At 36.1% G+C, this 19,106-nt stretch overlaps 1 protein-coding gene across 6 annotated transcripts in view; it reads left to right on the top strand.

Annotated features, from left to right (window-relative positions):
* PTPRK (protein tyrosine phosphatase, receptor type K) overlaps positions 1-19,106 on the top strand; it is a 293,985-nt gene that overhangs the window by 27,309 nt on the left and 247,570 nt on the right. For all 6 annotated transcript variants that reach the window (XM_026044058.1, XM_026044053.1, XM_026044054.1 and 3 more), the window contains exon 2: positions 15,965-16,236. In XM_026044058.1, coding sequence (XP_025899843.1) covers positions 15,965-16,236 — 272 coding nt within the window. The remainder of the gene's footprint in view (positions 1-15,964; positions 16,237-19,106) is intronic.

The raw sequence follows: 19,106 nt of genomic DNA, 5'->3' as shown, positions 1-19,106 counted from the left end.
GACTTGAGAAAACTATTTAGTGATCTCATATTTGTTGTCTTTTATGTATTATTTAACTGGGGTGGGATATGATTAAATATTTATTTTACTCATATCCAGTTTGTTGTGAAATTCACCTTTTCAAAGATTTTAATAATTTGGCTTGTTTGAGGTTAATGCATAACACCAAGTTCAGTCTCATGTTACATTTGACCTCGTAAGTAGTGTGTTGTATATCAAGCAGATTGTGTTAAGGAAGCACTAGATGTGGAAAAATACTGTCCTCACTTGTTGAGGAAGAACTTCAGACTTACACAAGAGCTTCTGATTTGAACCAAAAAAACACATTACAGGCTTTCCTTATCTGTGCATCTGAGCACACAGAGTAGATCAAAGATTCATAATACAACTAGAACAAAATTAAGGTGAGAAGGAACATAATGCAGAAGCAGTTCTCCAAATTTCATTGCACTAATTCCACAGTCTGCATGACTTGCTTGACAAATGCTGTATTTTGCTTAACCATCTGTTTCTTTATAAAAAGTTGGCAGCATTCTTGACTGTGTTGTTGTACCTTGAAAATGTTAACGTTTGAGAAGCTTGTGCTTTAAAACAATACGCATTGCATTGGTAGGACTGCTAAATCATCTTTTTGGGGAGCAGCAGTGTGCTCTGGTGGCCAAGAAGGCCAACGGGATCCTGGGGTGCATTAAGAARAGCGTCTCCAGCAGGTCGAGRGARGTGATCATCCCCCTGTACAYAGCCCTGGTGAGGCCACATCTGGAGTACTGTGTCCAGTTCTGGGCTCCCCAGTACAAGAGKGATGTGGAGCTGCTGGAGAGAGTCYAGCGCAGGGCTATGAGGATGATCAGGGGCCTGGAACATCTGTCCTATGAGCAAAGGCTGAGGGAGCTGGGCCTGTTCAGCCTGGAGAAGAGRAGGCTGAGGGGGGACCTGATCAGYGTGTAWAAATACGTCAAGGGAGGCTGTGAGGAGGAGGGGCTGGCCTCTTTTCAGTGGTGATCAGTGATAGGACTAGAGGAAATGGCCACAAACTGAAGCATTGGAAGTTCCACAGGAATTTAAGGAAAAATTTCTTGACAGTGACGCTGACAGAGCACTGGAACAGGTTGCCCAGAGAGGTTGTGGAGTCTCCTTCTTTGGAGATCTTTAAAACCTGCTTGGACACAATCCTGTGCCACGTGCTCTAGGTGAACCCTGTATGTGCAGGGCGGGGTTGGCTAGATCATCTCTAAAGGTTCCTTCCAACCTTAAGGATTGTATGATTCTATGATTCTTTGAGTATCTTTTGGTCTGTATTTGAGATGTGAGAAACTGCACAGCAAGATGGGTGCCATCTTCAGATCTTTGCACAGCTTTTCCATGAGGACTCAAGAGCAAAGGATGTTTGGAAAAGAATAAGCCAAAGACAAGATGTGTGCTTTCTTCTCTTTTCACTCCTTTCTTGGGGAGGGTAGATGAGGGACTGGAGTGGTCTTGTAAAATTAGGGGTTTAAGGTTACTTCTACTGCTCCTGACATATTTGAAGGTGTTGATAGTGGAGACTTAAGTATACAGCTATTAGAAAGACTGAAGGAGTTGATCACAGTGTAGTCTTCTCTGTCGCTTATGCATCTACTTATGTAGAACAAAAGCCTTTAAGTACTTTGTTTTCATTGCTTTTCACTTAATAGCTTCTCTACTGAAATTAAAGTAATAGGAGTGTTTTGTGTGATGCAGACATTACCCTTAAGTGCATTGAAGTCACTGAATTGATGTAATTCACCAAAGAATTATATTGCTAAATATTTGCTATCACTGCCATGCTGAATTTGAATTGGTAGCCTAAGGGTAGAAGGTTTTGTTTTCTAAACATGAGTGCAAACTGTGTATAAAAGAATGTATCTTGAAACTGTTGAAGTAGTGTCTCAAGGGGATGTTGTTTTTTTTGGGGGGGGGGGGGAGACAAAAGATGCTTCCTCAGATTTTATGTGCAAAATCATTTAACTAAAATTATTTCAAAGGAACTATAGGATCACACATCATTGTCATAGATTATTTTAAAAAGATTTCCATGTGTGCTGTGGATTTGGAGGGGAACCAGTTCAGCATATGGATTTCTGAGATGCARATGAGTTTGTGTAGTTCTCTGAGGAGTCTGAATATTTTTTTAATGAGCTGATGGGTGTACCACTAGTCTGACCTATCCAGGGCATTTCAGAGCATGTTCAAGAAATGTTTAAAAGTCTTACTCATCATAGAATAGCTGAGCCACAAATGGGTATTAAATACTAGCTGTGAAAATTTTCCAAATGCTTCTGGGTCCATAACAGTGCCTTCCTCTTTGTTTTTTTCCTCTCCTTTCTTTTTATCTTCTCCAAAACTATGATGAATCTTGTATGATCTGTTCTTTTGATTTAGTAAACTCATTGCATCACAGAAATTGGCCAGTAATTTTAATCATCAGAATTATAACCATCGTAATTTCCAGTAGCAGATTATTTAATGATTACTTATTTGGAGTATGTAATCTCATTTCATACTCCACACCATACATGTTTATGAGCAGGTAAGTGTAATGGAAAACAGATGAAATTTATGTTTTGACAAGCAGTATAAACCACTCACAACACATAACTGGGACTGAAGTTTTGCCACACTTTGTGTTGCTCAAAGTGTAACTGACTTGAACTTCTTTTCTCCTCTTTCCATTTCAGCTGCTTGAATGTTATATATAACTCTAATTCCTGACATTTCATGCCCTTTTAACAAAGCCCATCTGTTTGTTTTTGTTTGTATTTCAGTTATGCCTTTTCTCACACATTTTTATATTATTTTTCATCTCTATTCTTTTGTTTAGTTATGTGATACTTTTTTCCCCAGCATATTTGGTCTGATTTTTGTGATGAACTTGAGGATAATGAAAGCTATATTTTTGCTTTAGTTTTCAGTGAATTTACTTTCACTAATTTCCCTCCCACCTTACACGTCATTGGTCTTGTGCAATGATGTTCTTACCATAAGATTGCGAAGTAACTAGCAGAATAGAGCTCAGATGTGAAGAACAGCCTGCTTCTCTAGTTGCTCATCTCTTAGTGATGAGTGGTAATGAGTAGAAGTAAATAAATATAAAAACCCAAAAGAGAATTGTGTGTAGTATTAAATTCATCTATTACATTGTTTGGCTAACTTATAGAAATAATTAATAACGATATTGAAATATCTGGCAACATAATTATATGTATGTATGCATGYTATTCTTTTGTTCCTGCCTCAGCTTAATTATACAGCACCTAAAATGGTTTGTGCAAAACAAAGATGGTTTCTGTTGAATCTGATGGGACAATTAAGGGTTCAAAGACGCTGTGGGATTACCACAGCTCCTTTTATTGCATTAGGCACCTCAAGTTCATCTGTTATACAGTTCACTTTGAAATGAGAGGCAAACGGTAGGAGTCTTGTTATATGAATTGCTATTACACTGAATGGAAATATTCTAGTATGCTACTGAATACGAATCTTTCTTCTTTCTGTCAGCATGGCACCTCCAGTTGGGTTGTGATAYATCTGTGTAGAGTTCACTCGTTTTATCAGTGTGATGTCCCTATCAGATTAGAATAAATAATAAGATTTTTAAGGCTTTCATTGGAGGTGAAACTTTATAACGTGAGTTTCCTGGAAGATGAGAGGATTTTTTTTTTAATAAAGCTGATAAAATAACCATTCAAATAATTTTATGTTATAAGGACGGTAAGGCAGTGATCAGGGTAGCAAGTGTGCTCGTTGACCTTTGAATTAAAGGAGAAATTGTGGCAGGTATTAAAACCTATGGTCTATTGATCACTTTCTTTACCAAGAGTAAGCATAATTTACCTGTARCTTTGAACTTAAGTGTAGCATGGTTTCAATAACATAATTATTTCGTTTTCTTTCTTTCATTTTCTCTTTCTTGACACCAGCTCCTCTCGCTACCACCACCACCTTGGAATCTGCTGTTGCGTTGGATATAGTGTAGCATAGAAGCTTTAGTATTCCCAAGGAAATGTTAATTTGTCACAAAGTAATATATTCACAGAATATAAACTACAAAAAAAAATTATGAGAATTGATTAGTTGCTATGAGGCATGTAGAATTGAATAAGTTCTGGCAGAAGAAAGAGCATGAAATGAAAGAGATTGGAGTGATTGTTTTAGACTGTAGGCATCTGGCATTAGATATGTGTAGATATTATGTATTTTTGATGTATTCTTTCGTTAGCTTCAGCCTCCCATGTTCTTGTACACCCACGGTCTCTGAAGGTGCCTTTTGTGTAGAACTATTGAGCCTTGTAGCAGAGAGGCATTTCTCTTGATAATTCTAGCAGTATGCATCATTTTATATGCTGATTTTATCACATATTGTTCAAATTGGTTCATTAAAATTAAACATCATTGAATACTTTCATAACCACCTGCGCTGCTTTAATTCCTGTTTTGCTAAATGCCTGAGCCATAAGTCTCACTGCAAGTCTTGCCTCTCCTTTGATATGTTACACATTACAAAAATGCTGATTATATTAAAGAGGAAAAAAATGCACTTTGCTTCCAAARTAACTCTTACATCTCTGCATGTATTATTTTTATTCTGATCAAGTTTCTTAACAGATTTTCAACTAMAATGATAATTAGTACCTGACACTAAAAGAAATAAATGTTATTATTAGCCATATAGAGTTTCAAAAATTATTTTTAGATTCAGAAGGTATTTAAGGCTTTTCATTTTACATTTTGTTCAGACGAGTGATTATAACAACCCAAGATCTACAATCCAGGTGTTGCTTTGAGTCATTATGTCTCTTTTTTACCTTTCTCCCCCATTTATTTATGTTTCATACAATAAAGAAAATACTGGAGGAAGGAATGGGTGAAACTGAGATTGCACATGTATAGAGACAGATTGATTTTTTGCATTTATATTCAATGGAACCCCTTTTTTCATCACCTTCTCTCCATCTGCATTCATGCGTTTAGTTACTAGCCGCTTTATTTAAAAAAATGGCCAAATAAAATTAAAAAATTCCCAAAGCATTGATTCTTATACAGAATCAGTCACAAGAACATTGGTAAGACATTTCTATTGATAGTTTCTARTTTACACTTGATCAAGTAACACACAGAATGAAAATAGCTGTGTGATACTCGACTGTATTAATAAGGACAGCTCTTCTGCAGGGCTATGGCCTTTTYGGTTCACCTATCAAAGTTTACAAGTTAAAAGGGTGTACATAAAGAAAACTTGGTGCATTTCCCTGTCCATCAGTTATCTCATTTGCTCTTAGATCCTGGTTGCCATCATGTCCCAACTATGTTACTTTACTCCCAGATTGGWGTGGACCCTGTAGCTGCTTCCAAAGACAAAGTCAGCAGGAGCTCCAAGCTCTGCCCTCCGTTGGCAGAGACTCTTCTGCTTTCTTTGAGCTCATGTCATACATGGTCCACCACCAACATTTCAGCAAATCCTCTTCAGAAAGGCCAGCTTGGATGTGCTCCAACATCCTTGACTTCATTTCCCCCAGCCCTCAGCATGTTGAACTGGAAAAGCACCAAGGCAGCAATGGAAAAGATAGCTTTTCAGGGTTGAGAAGATGCCCAGGGCGCTTCTTTCTTGGGAATAAAGGTCCTGATGAAAGTGCTGTACAGTCGATAAAAAGCTGTTTGGAAAACTGATAGTGTCTAGTTGTTCTTAGTGTCATGACTGATGGAATAACAAATGTTTTCTAAAAGAAATTATTGAGGATAAGCAGGTTACCAAGACTGCCAGCCTGTGCAAGGAAAGGTGTTGAATTCAAAATGATTATGACAGATTGGAGAGCTAATCAAGAAGAAATATAAAAACCCCAAAAAGTATAATTCAGCAAAATTGACTGTGCATGCAGCTTCACTGTTGGATGGAATAATCAGCAGCATGAATACAAGGCAAAGTTGTAGATCTGCACCAAGTTTTCATGGTTTGTTGTGGATTACTAGTTAAATGTAGGTCAACATTGCTGAACTGTTGCAAAAAGGTAGATGTTCAGATTAGTTTTTATAGGATATTTCATTTAAAATCATAGGAGTGTGTGTGGGTGTGTGTATAATCTCTCTCTTTTTCTTTATTTTCTCTCCTCTTTTACCTGAATGTGGTTAAGGCCTCATCTGGTTGGAGCAAAGAAAGGTTGTTCCCAATTTGGGAAAGCTCAGAGGAAAGCAATAGAGATGAATAGAGGGGTAGACAGCATAACCTCTACAGAAAGATTGAGAAAATTAGGATTATCTTTACTATAGGAGGGCAAGGTACTTCATGAAAATTTCTATTTCCATAAACTAACGCGTTGCTGCAGAGAGGAAGGTGGTAACCCATTCTTCATGTCAGCTGGTGATAGGTTAAAAAGTAATAATCTTAAACTGCAATAAGCGGCATTCAGGTTACAGTTTAATAAAAACGTTAATTAAATTCTGGAATTGAACTAAATCATAAGTGCATATAAAACTGTATTTTTTTTTTGGAAACTGCTTTGTCTTGATTAACAGTTATGCTGTATGATAAATTTATTTGATTTTACTTCATAGAAAAGGATCTTTAAAAAGTCTAGTATTAAAAGACTTGATGCTATACTATATCATTAATTTAYCTTTATTTTTCAGAGATGTTTCTTGATATTGGACTCTGAGGATCTTATTTAGTAATTCAGATTATTTTAGAGCAGAAACAAGATTCATAGGTGTTAACAATTTGTTCCTTTATGTTTAGGCCAATTCCGAATTTGAAGGAAAAATTTTAAAAGCTAAAATTATACTCTCTTCATTGCTACCTCATCTTAGTTCAGTATAAATTATACATTTCCTTAGGAAGTACAAGTGCAAAAACTTTATTTAAAAAACCTAATTGCAGTTTAAAGAAAAGAAAATTAAATAGCTCCTTTAACAACTTGATACAGTAGGATCCATACTCTGTAGCTGATGAAACCAAAATGAGGAAGTGAAATAACTTAATCACAAAAGAAATTTGCGTGAAATTAAGTTTGGAACAGGGGTTTAGTTCCTAGACTTAATATTTAAGTGTACTGTTTGATTTATGAATATTGATAGGGTTTTTTTAATCACTAAATGTCTGAAAGTGAGATCAAATTCTGGTCGCTCGTCTTTGAGTGGAATTCATTTTTGTGTTCCTTAGAACTGTAGGTTGGTAATTGCAGCATTAGTTGGTATCAAATCATAGCTGGTAAGCTCATACAACTAGAAGTTTGAAGAGCTTAGGAAAGTATATTTATATATTTTGTTGGCATTGTGAGCTTTATTATTCAAAAKAGAGGATTTAAATAGCATTACCATATATAGACTGGCTATTTGGAAGGAAAAAGTGCCTTTCAGATTTTAATTAATTGGAAAGGATGGTGTTAAGAGGGAAAGCTCTTTATAAACCAACATTTATTTGTTCAAAACTTTAGATGGGATTTTTTCTCAGAAGCAAAGCCTGTTTATAGCTCTGAACTTAGTTTTCTCCAAAACAGCAGTACTAGTATATGCAGTCTTTCTCCTTGATGTTCTTCCCGTTGCTGAATGCTGAGCCCAATTATTTCTTTCAAAACAGGATCAAAAAATACAAGTTGGTTGGCATGAGTGATTTCTATAATAGATAGGGTTGTTTCCATCTATCACAAAAGTATTTCCCTGTAGAAGAAGCGCAATGTGGACTCGAGTGTCAGACCATTTGAGCCGCTAATATAATTTGAGAGGCAAGGCTTATAGGGAGAGGATTCTTTTCATAGGATCAACCAACTCAGATGGAAAATGTGATGAGCTCTTAGGCATGCTAGCCTCTGTCTTGGAGGTGCAGAAAACATAAAAGCTGAGCCCAGGTTATAATCATTACTCTAGATGTAATATATTAATGCTAATCAGTTTAAATATTAGGAAGGGAACGGTAGTTGACATCTGTGAAATGGAGAGCTGTTAGCAAGAGGTGAARTGTTAAGGAAAATTGTCACACACCATAAAACGCTTGTGACTGGTTTAGCTGTGAGTGTAGGGATTGACCTAGAAATCTTAATTTTTGAACTCTAGGGTTTGATTGTGTTTTGTAGGCCTCCCTTCAGTATAAAGACAACAGTTTTTAACTATATTTTGTATATATATTTTGTATATTTGCTTGTGTATTTTTCTATCCTTTTTGTCTTCTACATGAGTTAATTTGCACACCAAATGTTTGTTTATTTTTAAATTTAAATATGGCATTTAATATGGCAGATAATGCTTTTTATATTCCTGGATGGCATTCCTGAATGCATTTTTTGGTAGGTAAGATCTGTAGATTGTTACTGTTCTTTTTAGGTGTAGGGTTATCATGAAAATATATGATAGAGCTTTTTATATGTGTTTAATAAGACCAGGCATTGCAAGACCAGCATCATAGTCAGAAACATGTGGAATTTTGTGTAGTTAGTGGTCTGAAGTCAATTGAAAATYACTCATTTGAAATAATAAACTATAAGCATTTAATTCAGTAAGTTGAACTGCAGTAATATTGATAGAGATGTAACTTCTTGTTCTGAGCTGGAACATGAATTGCTACAAAGCAGATACTTCAGAGGGGAGAATAGATGATACYTTGAAGAACGGGTAACTGAAAGAGATACAGCTTCTAGATATGTAGATAAACATTTTCAGAGTTCTATTTTATGTACTTTAAAAATGGTTATTGCCAACAGTAAAATTGGTCAATTCATGTTTTACATTTAATAAAACTCAACACAAATAAAAAGAAGAAATACTGAGCAGGAAAGATCTGCAGCTTCATGTTGCATATAATGATCATAGAAACACGATGGTTGGAAAAGACTTTCAAGATCATTTCATTAGTATTTGTACATCTAAATGCCCATGCCTTGAGGAACTGGCCGTTTAGTTTGTGGGTCAGCAGAGATGATAATATGGTGTGACTTCATGCTGACTAATGTAGATCTGGAAGTTCCTTGGTGTTTGCACTTAGAATTTTTTTTTTTTTTTTTTTTTATTTAAGCAGACATATCATGTAGTCAGGCTAACATATTCTGCTTCTTGTGCAACCAGATCAGCTGTTTGATGACAGAGAAGATAAAAAGTCACTGTGTCACTGTCTATGGCATATTTATAGTTTTATTGAGGAATTTCAGACAACCCAGTAAATTGCATCCTAGCCACCTGTTCATGGGAGCTGATTTAAAAAATTCGTGACCGAGTGCCTTGCTTAACTCCCCAATAAGATGCAGTTCTGCCACATGCCTTTTGCTTACTTAGACACAGTTTCCTGTTCAGTAACACTCTTCATCCGTAAGTTTGCTTGATGCACCGTATCAAATATCATTTTCTGTATGCTTTGTTGGAAGAGGCTGTTAAAGGGAGCATGTCTTAAGATAAATGTTCTTTTGTACAGACACTGCAAGCTGCCACTGCAAATTTCAGTTGTTGACATCTTYTCGACTCAAATTTTTGGACTACTTAGCGTCTATGTGTTTCTTAAAAACCCATGATAAGAAAAAGCAGGGTGAAAAGTTTAAATTATCATAGCTCAGAATATATGATCATGTATTCTTTCTTTGCATCGGTACAAAAAATTCATAGTAAATTCATTTTATGTACACGAAAACTAGGATTTCAGAAACATAAGTGTTTCTTATGTATATTTGCATGTAAAATATTGTTAAGGGGAATTGTATCATGCCGAAAGTTATTAGGTGGAAATACTAATTCTGAAGCTAACACGATGCTGCTTTGATTTACCTAGTCTGGCTTGGTCTTTCTCTGTGTGGGCTGGGCTCAGTGTCTTCCTGTTGCTTTACTTCTGTGTTTGAGGAAATTGGGGGAGCTCCAGGCTTATGATCTGGTTGTAGAGAGTGCTTTTGGCATGATAAAGCACAGAATGGGGGACAGAACTCCTTTTCTTGTCAAATGCAATTGAAGTGCCTGGGCAGCAAAACTATTCATCTATAAGACCACATTTCTGTGTTTGAATGAGTACTTTTTGACTTTATTTTTATGTTATATTTTTATAACCTGTTTCCCTTTGGCTCATTTAATTATTCTTGTTATATTTATAAAGTTGAAATAAAAAATGGGTCACATCTCCAAAAACATCCCCTCTGTCTTCCCACTATTTTTTTTTTCCTTTGCACTAGTAAATTCAGACATTTAACCGTGTCCTGACAGGCATTGGAGCTGTGGAGAATTGGCAYTGAGCCGTGTGGTGAAGCTGCAATCAGTAACTCTGATTTTCCCTTTTGCTTTTGACAGTTTGTAAAGAAATTGAGACAAGACTTCACCAAAGCCTTGTGCTGTGTTAGGGGAACAGTAGGCCAAATACACAGAAGTTTATGGAAAGATATCTCTGATTCATGAACGTTTGAAGAAACTTTGGGAGCTCTTTTATTGCTCCAGTAGTAATGTTATTGCTGTAAGMTTTTTTAGTGAAAGCAGCGGACTGTCAGATATGTGAGGATATAATGTTATTGAATACTTAGAACAGGTTTSTAGGGATGTATTTGAAGTGGGAGTGGAGAGTCTTGAAAGTAATTTCTAATAATACTCTTCTGTGGTCCAGTCAAAATAATTTCCCAGTTAAGCTCACGAATCTCTGGGCAGCCTGTTCCAGGGCTCTGTCACCCTCACTGTCAAGAAGTGAAATTTTTATCTGTCAGTTGTCTGAATCTGAATATTGAACAGGAAACCAAACTTTTGGCCAGTGCATCAATATTAAAGTGTATAATACTATCTATATTTTTTCTTCATAATTTTCTTTCGTATCTTTATCTTTTCCTCTGCACTCAAGTGGAGCAGATTATTGTCTAAAATAGATTTTTTTTTTTTTAAGAGAATAATTACCCGGAATGTGTTTGACTTGAATTTTTGATGTGTAAACATGTGTAAATAAAATGTATGGGAAGTGTACATTTTCTGTGAATCAATGTAAAAGCTTATGAACTTTTATATTTAATCTGCTTCTACTTGCAAACCTGTTTCTGTATTTCAATGTCAGTTCATTGCTCATTGTCACTCAAAGGTTGTTTGATGCCTAATTGAGGACTATAAATKTTATATAGTAGTTATTAAAAATGAAATAAAAAGGTCACGTAGTCCTGAGTCTAAGAATAAAGCACTTACATGTGTGTAATGAACATGAAATGAATGAGATGCCTTCTTTCGACTCTGTGGGGAATGCTTTCTTTACATGATTCTTCCCCCATCAGTAGACTGTAAAGTTGAATCCAATTCTGTACCCATAAATCTAGTTGCATATGAAATTTAGAGCTTCCTAACTATTATGTTCACCTGAAGGTGACATAATARTATCATAATAATTGAAGGAGCACAATAACAAGCAGAGGAGTTAGAGTGGAGTACCCTCTAAATGGAGATTGTTTGATGGTTAGGACTTGTTTAAAGGGAAGAGGATATACAGGAACCAGGCTGCTGAAAATTACCAGTTTCACAAAGAAGCCTAGTATTTTTCAGAGAGCAAGAATGTGGGAGAAAATAATCTGATCAGGAAACTGGTCTGCCACACTGGTGCACTACATAAGGCATGTTTTATTTAAGGATAGTTTTTGATCKTAGCCTTATTTCCTACCTGCAACTACCTCTTGGAGAATAAGAAAGCTTGGTTTTCATTGGGGAATAAAACTAAAGCATTTTTCAATTAATTAGTTAATTTATTCTGAAACAACCTGAAATAATCTTTGTTGGCCACTCAAGTGAGGACACTGAGGTCAGTAGTTATCAAAGTAGATTATACCTAAGGTAAGGAATGAGATATATACAGCTATATCCAGTAACATGATGAAGCTGGAGTCTSATATCCCTCATTCCATGCCTATGTAGATGCCTTTTAGGGAAGWAACGTTTAAGATTCAAGTGGTAATGCTGAACATGCATCAAAATCTCCCTGCAGAGAATCTCTCAGATGCTAGAGTGGAGTTCTTGGAATGTCCTCACCAAGGCTGAGGAGGCACCGTGATTTAGCTGTTTCAGAACTTGATGCTTCTGTTCCATGCAGGAGAGGACTGTATTGACCTTCTTGTTGTTATAACATCAGTAATATTAGGGCCTATTAGCTGGCAAATAAATAGGAGGGATTTCAGAGAAGAAAAGCAAGAAGGAGAGGGTGGAGTATGAKGTGGATAAATACAAAAATATATATGAACAGGAAAAATAACAAGTTTGGTGCAGACAAGGGAAGCTTTCTATGCACATTTTAACGAATGTAAACTCTGGATGGGAAAGACTATAGTTGAGGATTACTGAGAGTGAAGCAACAAAAATGTAAAGAAAATTTTACTGAAAAGTCACAATGAATTTTCTAATCGCTCTTCTGCCAAAGTAGCTAGTCTTCTCTCTTGGGCATCAGACAGAAAAAGGAACAAGTAGATCTTTGGCCAGACACAAGTGGTAATGACTTTGGGTATTTCTGACCTCTTATTTCTTACAGTATCACCCAAAGATGAAATCCTTCCCTGTAGATGGATTCTGGCTTGCAGGAAGAAAAAATGAGCCTGATTTTTCATAATAAGTTTATGTGCCTTTGTTATGTTTTATATGAATATATATATGTGTGTGTGTGTGTGATGTTTTTGTTTTTAGTGAGGTACTCAGTTTCATTGACTTGCTTTGTGTAAAATTCTAGTGGAAATAGTGCACAAGTCAGCTGGTATTTGTATCATTTGTGCTTCCCTCTCCCTTTCTTCCTTGTCTTGTCTCTAAGGGAATGTATGTGTGTATAGTGTTATACTTCTGCTTGTGCTTCACCTGACAGCACAATATGATAGTAAAAATCACAGAGCATATCTCAATTGGAATTTAAGAAAATACGTATTATACGCAATGCCTAACCACAGTTATATAGCAGTAGTTAACTGCTAATATTTACGTTTTTGGCAGTGAAGACAGGCAAATTTCATTAATGAAAATGTATTACATTCTAAATATTTAGCTCTAACAGCTGCCCTAAATTCTCATTGAGCATCTCAAGTAGTTTTTGTTTAATCTTCAGGATTAATAAGCATGTGAACATCTCCCTTGCTTATACTTAACATTTCTGCCAAATTCAATAATGTCTTAGCGCATAAGTTTAGATCTGCTGCTCTCTCATTATTTCTCTCTATTTCCTTGTTAAATATCTAGGTAATTGTTCCCTGTTGTTTAAAGTGGCTTTCTGAAGTATACCGACACCTCTTGCTTTTGTATCTTACCAATGTTACCTTTAAAAATATTCCAAGTCCTTGGTCAGCCTCACTAAGTAGCCTATTGTCTGTATTGTCATTCCTTTACTAAATGCAGTTATTAATTGACTTTTGACTCAGTAATAGTATATTATTGTGGACTTGTTTTTATGCATATGATTTTTTTATGCAGTTATGTGTATATATTTCATAGTGTCTATAAAAATAAGTGTTATCTGTCAATTTGCACAGTCAGCTGATCAGTGCAATTCTGTTGTATGTGAGAATAAATCATATATTTGCCTGAATTCAGCTGGGATTTCTGTGCACTCACACTTGCACGTGCACTTGAGTGTAGGCTGTCTTTGGATATCTTTTTTTTTTTTTTTTTCTTAATATCCCATATTTTGACATGTATTTGGGTAGCGTTATAAGTTAACTTAGAAGTTAACTTATGGCAACTGAGTTCTCATATTCTGTAGTTAATTTTAAGAAAATTTTAAGAAAAATCTTCTGTTATTGTTTCTATTTAGGCGTTTTCATGTCTAATAACGTTTATGAAAAACATGGGGTGTTTTGGTATGCAAAAGGACATTTGACTGTAATTCTTTGAGTGCCTCTTCTCAAAGGCATGTATGGTATTTTTGTTTTGTTTTTTAAATTTATGAATCTATATGAATAAAGCTTAGAAAAGCCTTAACAAACCATACTGTGAGCCATTTTTCAGTGTGTGGCTTTGTAAAAGCCCTGGCTGGTGCTAGGCAATAGCTTTCAAAATTTGTAATGTTATAGCTTGTTCTCTTAAACAGTAGTCTACCTGAGGTTTTATTAGACTTCTATAATTATAAAACTTTCATTWGGAACACTATTATTTCTATAATTTCTTTTATTCATGCTATGTATGTTATATATGCATGTAATTCATATTATTCATAACATTAGTTAATGCCTCTATTCTTTTAATACATTCATGGAATTTGTATTACATGCATCTTATTACTATGCATTATTATTTGTAATGCTTAAGCAATGTTAAAATAAATCTAGGAAGAATATTTATGATTTAAGTGTTGTCCTATATTAACTAATATAGGTATATATGGATGGGAGTTAGAAAAACAAAAATAAACAAACAAAAACTTTCAGTCTCATTTTAATACATAACACACCTTTCCAAAAAAGGAAAATTTTCTGTGTTTTTTCAAGAATGTAAATTTGACGTATAGTTTATTTTGGCATTGATCTCTAATTTTGTTGGAGCAGGGAGAGAGCTGCAGAAGGAAAGAGGTTGTGCACATTCCTGGGCTAGAGCCTGTGAGGAAGTTTGAAAAGTGGGGAGAGGGGAAGTAGTTTGCAAAATGCTGAACAGATGCTTTGACTCGGTGACAAATGGTTTATGAACACTGTCTGCAGCATTTCATGAAATGCTGTAGGACTAACATATGTAGATAGATACATGCAAATTTACTCTTAAGTATTTTTTAAATTCTGAAAAATTAGATTGAAAGGGTACTATTAAGCATGTTGATAAGCTGAAAAATGGATATTGTTGAAGCTTCCAAAGGCTATGGCAGATTATCATGGTACAGGGTAGATAGGAGCAGAATCTCAAAATATTTTTGATTTCTTTTTGTTGTTTGATTTGTGATTTTTTTTCTCCAAATAGTTTTGTCTCAAAATGAGCTGAAAGAAACAAAAACTCAGTAATTCTGAGGATAATTTGGAGGAGATATCTCCTTCCCAGGCCTAGCTTTATAAATAATTTTTTTTTTTTTTTTTCCCCCCCATCGGTAGTTTAAAAGTATTTGCAAGTGGAGGAAGTGTAGATGCCTAAAGTGTTCTTGTTGGGGAAAGCAGTCTTTGAAACTTTTCCCTGAGCCTTTTGTAACCCTCAGGTAGAAAAATTGTCAACATGTAGCTTTTCCCACCTTAAATGCATAATATTTATTAGCAAGTTATGAAAATGTTATTCTGTATTGTGCTGATCATGAATAGGCAGGTGCTTCTGATGGTGACTACAAACAAGGTTTTAAGTGAGCTCATTCTAGAAGCAAGGGGCATGATAGCTGCAGTGGTGGACGTGGTTTAGAAATACTTTTCCCAACAGCTAGTGTACAGTTATCTAAAAATCAGTTGGTTTTTTTTTAGACTGTAATTGTTAAAGCCTCCTAATAACAGCAGACCTAAATAGAATAGTAGAGTTCTTTTGTGTCTTTGTAATGAATGTTAATAATGAAAAAATGATGATTAGCATCTTGCTTAGTATCAGATTCTTTATTAAAAAAAAAAAAGAATTCTCTCTGGTTATCTAAATATTAACTAGGTCTTTATGCAGTATCATTGTTTTATTTAAAACTTTTAAGATAAATAAGAAGAAAAGATGCTGGCACTGTACTTGTATACAAACTGATTTCAGTCTGTAGTGTTACCTGCTCTCCCTTCTGTTTGAAGCACAGCATTACTTGACTTTTTACAGTTTTATAATCAGTATTGTTTTCCTAACTTGGAAGGTCTTCAGAGATATGTGATGTCTTGTGGGCGTATGACTCTTGTAAGATCTCTTTAGTGACATTGTGAGTGTTTTATAGCCTACTGCATTTCTTGCTTGCTTTTTTTTTTTTGAGAGAGAGAGTTTGGACTACAAAGTTCATCAAACACACAAATCCCATCCTTTTTTTCGCAGTGAACAACCTATTTTCTGGCATTTATAGCATTTATCTGGATCCTTACTACTTTTATTTATTTATTTGTTTATTTTTATCTCTCCTCTGCCGTAGGATCATACATGATTGTGATTTCCTCAGACCATGACCCTGGAGAAAAGACTCGACTCCAGCTTCCTACAATGAAGGAAAACGATACTCACTGCATTGATTTCAGCTACCTTCTATACAGCAAGAGTGGGGCCAACCCAGGAACGCTCAACATTCTTGTCCGAGTGAATAAAGGGCCACTGGCTAATCCCATCTGGAACGTCACTGGCTCCACTGGCAAAGAGTGGCTTCGAGCAGAGCTGGCTGTCAGCACTTTCTGGCCAAATGAGTATCAGGTAAGCCCGTCGTAATTGTCATCTTTCTCTAAGGCCAACAGCTAGGTCCTGTGCACTTCTTTGTATTCAGGTTGGTCTCTTCTTTCCAAATACTTTTTTGATGTACTTAAATTACTCTGTTTGGAATAAATACTTACTTGGAGAGGGGCATTTTTAGAATGGAGTAATTGCTTGAATACAGCTGGTATCTTATAATAGAAAAAGTGACCAGGAAAAGAGGATCGTTAAAAAAAAAATTGGTAAGGATACAGGAGGATCAAAACTGATAAACTGCAAGAAATAAATTGCCTCTGCAATTGTAATTTGTACCTGTTTCCTTCCTCTTTGGGACATGGCTGTGTTGTTCTATCTAATTGCATTACTGTAAACTCTTTTTTTTTTTCATATGACATTTGCTTCATTTGCTGTGAAAGAGGAATGGTGCTCACCTAATGAGCAGCTGCTCAGGATGTGCCTTTTTTTTTTTTTTTTTCTTTCTTTCTTCCCTATTTGTTCACTATGGGACAAAAACACCTGCAGCACTGGGCTGTTGTTTTGTGAGCAGAAGCATCTTGTTATTACTAGATGTTGTTATTTGATTTGTTTGATTAACCTGAGAAACTACCTGCAGCTGTTTTGCTCAGTGGGTATTTGATGTGAAGGATGAATCTCATACCCAGGCGTTTCTGTCCTGGAGTGCAAGGAAGGGAAGAGCTGTATTAGGTGAGCTGGCATAAACTGACTAGTAAATCCTGAGGTGTTATTTTGTAATTGTATAGAGCGCTTATGGGCTTGCGTCTAAGCATGATTCAGGTCATTACTGCTCCTGCAAACACCTTGGGTGTCTGCACTGATTCTCAAATGAAACAAAATGGCCCCTTTACTAATGGTTTTCTCAAATTGGTTATTGGAGGAATGTTTCTTCACAATTGCCTGACATCAAAATAATCTCTATGAAAAATGAACACTAGTGCTAGCAATCTTAATGATTGTTTTTAGCATTTTAAACTTTTTGTTGCTGTTTTACAATATTTTTGTGTATAAAGGAACTCAAATCTCCCATGACATGAAAATATGTGAAATTTAATTTAAACATCTGAAACTTGATTTCAGGAAGCCTCCTTCTGAGGTGGTGTCTTATTGACCCTTTTCCGTTACTGGAAAGTAACATGTAGCCATATGATGTGCAGTAAATCAGGTGTCTGCTGACAGATGGCCAGGCTTGACAATAAGATTGGTGGTTGGGGCCTTATCTTAGCAACGTGGCCATTTTTCATTTACGTTATAGACTTGGCGTTATCTCTCTATAGACCGCGCTTAACACGTTCTTTTCCATGCTCAGTCATCAGTAGAATGTTAAAATCATGTGTAATGCAATTTATTTTAAAATTAAGAATGTCTGGAATGTGACTGGATTCCTGTTGATGCGAGCTGCTGAGATTTGTGTGCAACTTGCAATTGCTTATATAAACARTAGGGAAAATAGTCATTCATTTTTCCTAGAGATATTCTCCATTTCAGAGCTTTAGCTTTGTCACGTGTTGATCTACCTCTTGGTAGTGCTGACGGAAAACATGCAACTGTTTTTAAAACGAGGTAAAAGATGTTCTTGTACTAAAACTAAAAAGTGATGCCAGATGCAAGCGACGACATTTTTGCTGGAGATCGTGGAGGAGCAGGAACTACATATGTCTTGTTAATGAGGTCAGCCTCAGCACARGGCCCTTTGCTTTTACGTGAAGGCAGAGACTGTAAGGGAGTGACTGACACGGGATGTATTTTAAGGAAGTCCCCTATGGCAAATTGGGAGTTAGCAGGATGGTTGTGTTAATAATGTTAATATGGACTGCACCAGGTTAATTGGCTCCTAGAAAGCGTTTTTGTGCTCTGCTGGGCTGGTTCTAGTTTATTGCTTCCTGCTCTAAGGTAGCACTGTGTTTTTGCAGGTCATTCTATTCCCCCCCTAKAGACACAGCTTAGGCATTGCTGGACGGTGTGAATGTTTCTTCTTCCTCATGGGACGATTTTTTAAATGATCCACTTACTTGCTTGTCTTTACGTTCTCTTGAGTGATCCTTCCTGGCAGAGTATAGTCATGTTTATTATGACAGCTTTAGTGGATCAACCTGAACTTTCGTTTAACTCTGTACCCTGTGTGTGACAGTAGATAGCAGTGGAAGGTTATGGAAGAGTTCATGAACAGGCCAAATTGAAAGGGATGCTTCCCCAGCATGGACTTCCTAACCAGAGCCAATTTGTGGTCAAGAAACCTGAGCTTCAGAGCTTAGGGCAGGGCATTTGATCCTTCACTAGGGTTTAGCCCCCTTGCTTTTTTTCTGTGCGGGTATAAGCTTTGGGTAGCTGCAATGTATGTGATGTGAACTCCTACATGTTACCTTGTTACCTGCACATTCATGCTGTCCCCTTGGGTTGCTCCAGCATGGGACCAGTAACTCTTCTGCTGTCCTATTTTGTGCTTAGGCAGCTTCTGCTGATACATGATCTGCTTGCCCTCTCGTGCTAGCAGGGCCTCTGCATCTCKTATCTGTTTGCTTAACATGGGGGTGAACTGTCCAGGAAAAGAGTTAGAGAATCCCTTGGGATTGAAGACATGATTTGATTTTGATCCTTGTTAGTTCCAGAATCTTATTTTATTGTTCTATTGGAAATATGCCACCTCTGACCTGCCTGAAGTGTACTTTAAAGGCAAAATATTTGGGGAATTTTTAGAGACAAAACTCCTCCACAAAGTTTAAACACTCTCTTTTTTTTTTTTTTTTTTTTTTTTTTCCTTCAGTCTATGTTCCTTTGCTACTGTAACTAACCAGTTTACTTAGGTCAAGATGTTTATTCCTTTCTGGATTCATTGTTTTGTCTAACACTTCTGTTCG

The sequence above is a fragment of the Nothoprocta perdicaria genome, unplaced genomic scaffold (genome assembly GCF_003342845.1).
Source record: "Nothoprocta perdicaria isolate Ctin4 unplaced genomic scaffold, notPer1 scaffold_349, whole genome shotgun sequence".
NCBI lineage: Eukaryota > Metazoa > Chordata > Aves > Tinamiformes > Tinamidae > Nothoprocta > Nothoprocta perdicaria.
The sequence above is the reverse complement of the archived record's forward strand: the minus strand, read 5'-3'. Positions and strand labels throughout refer to the sequence as shown.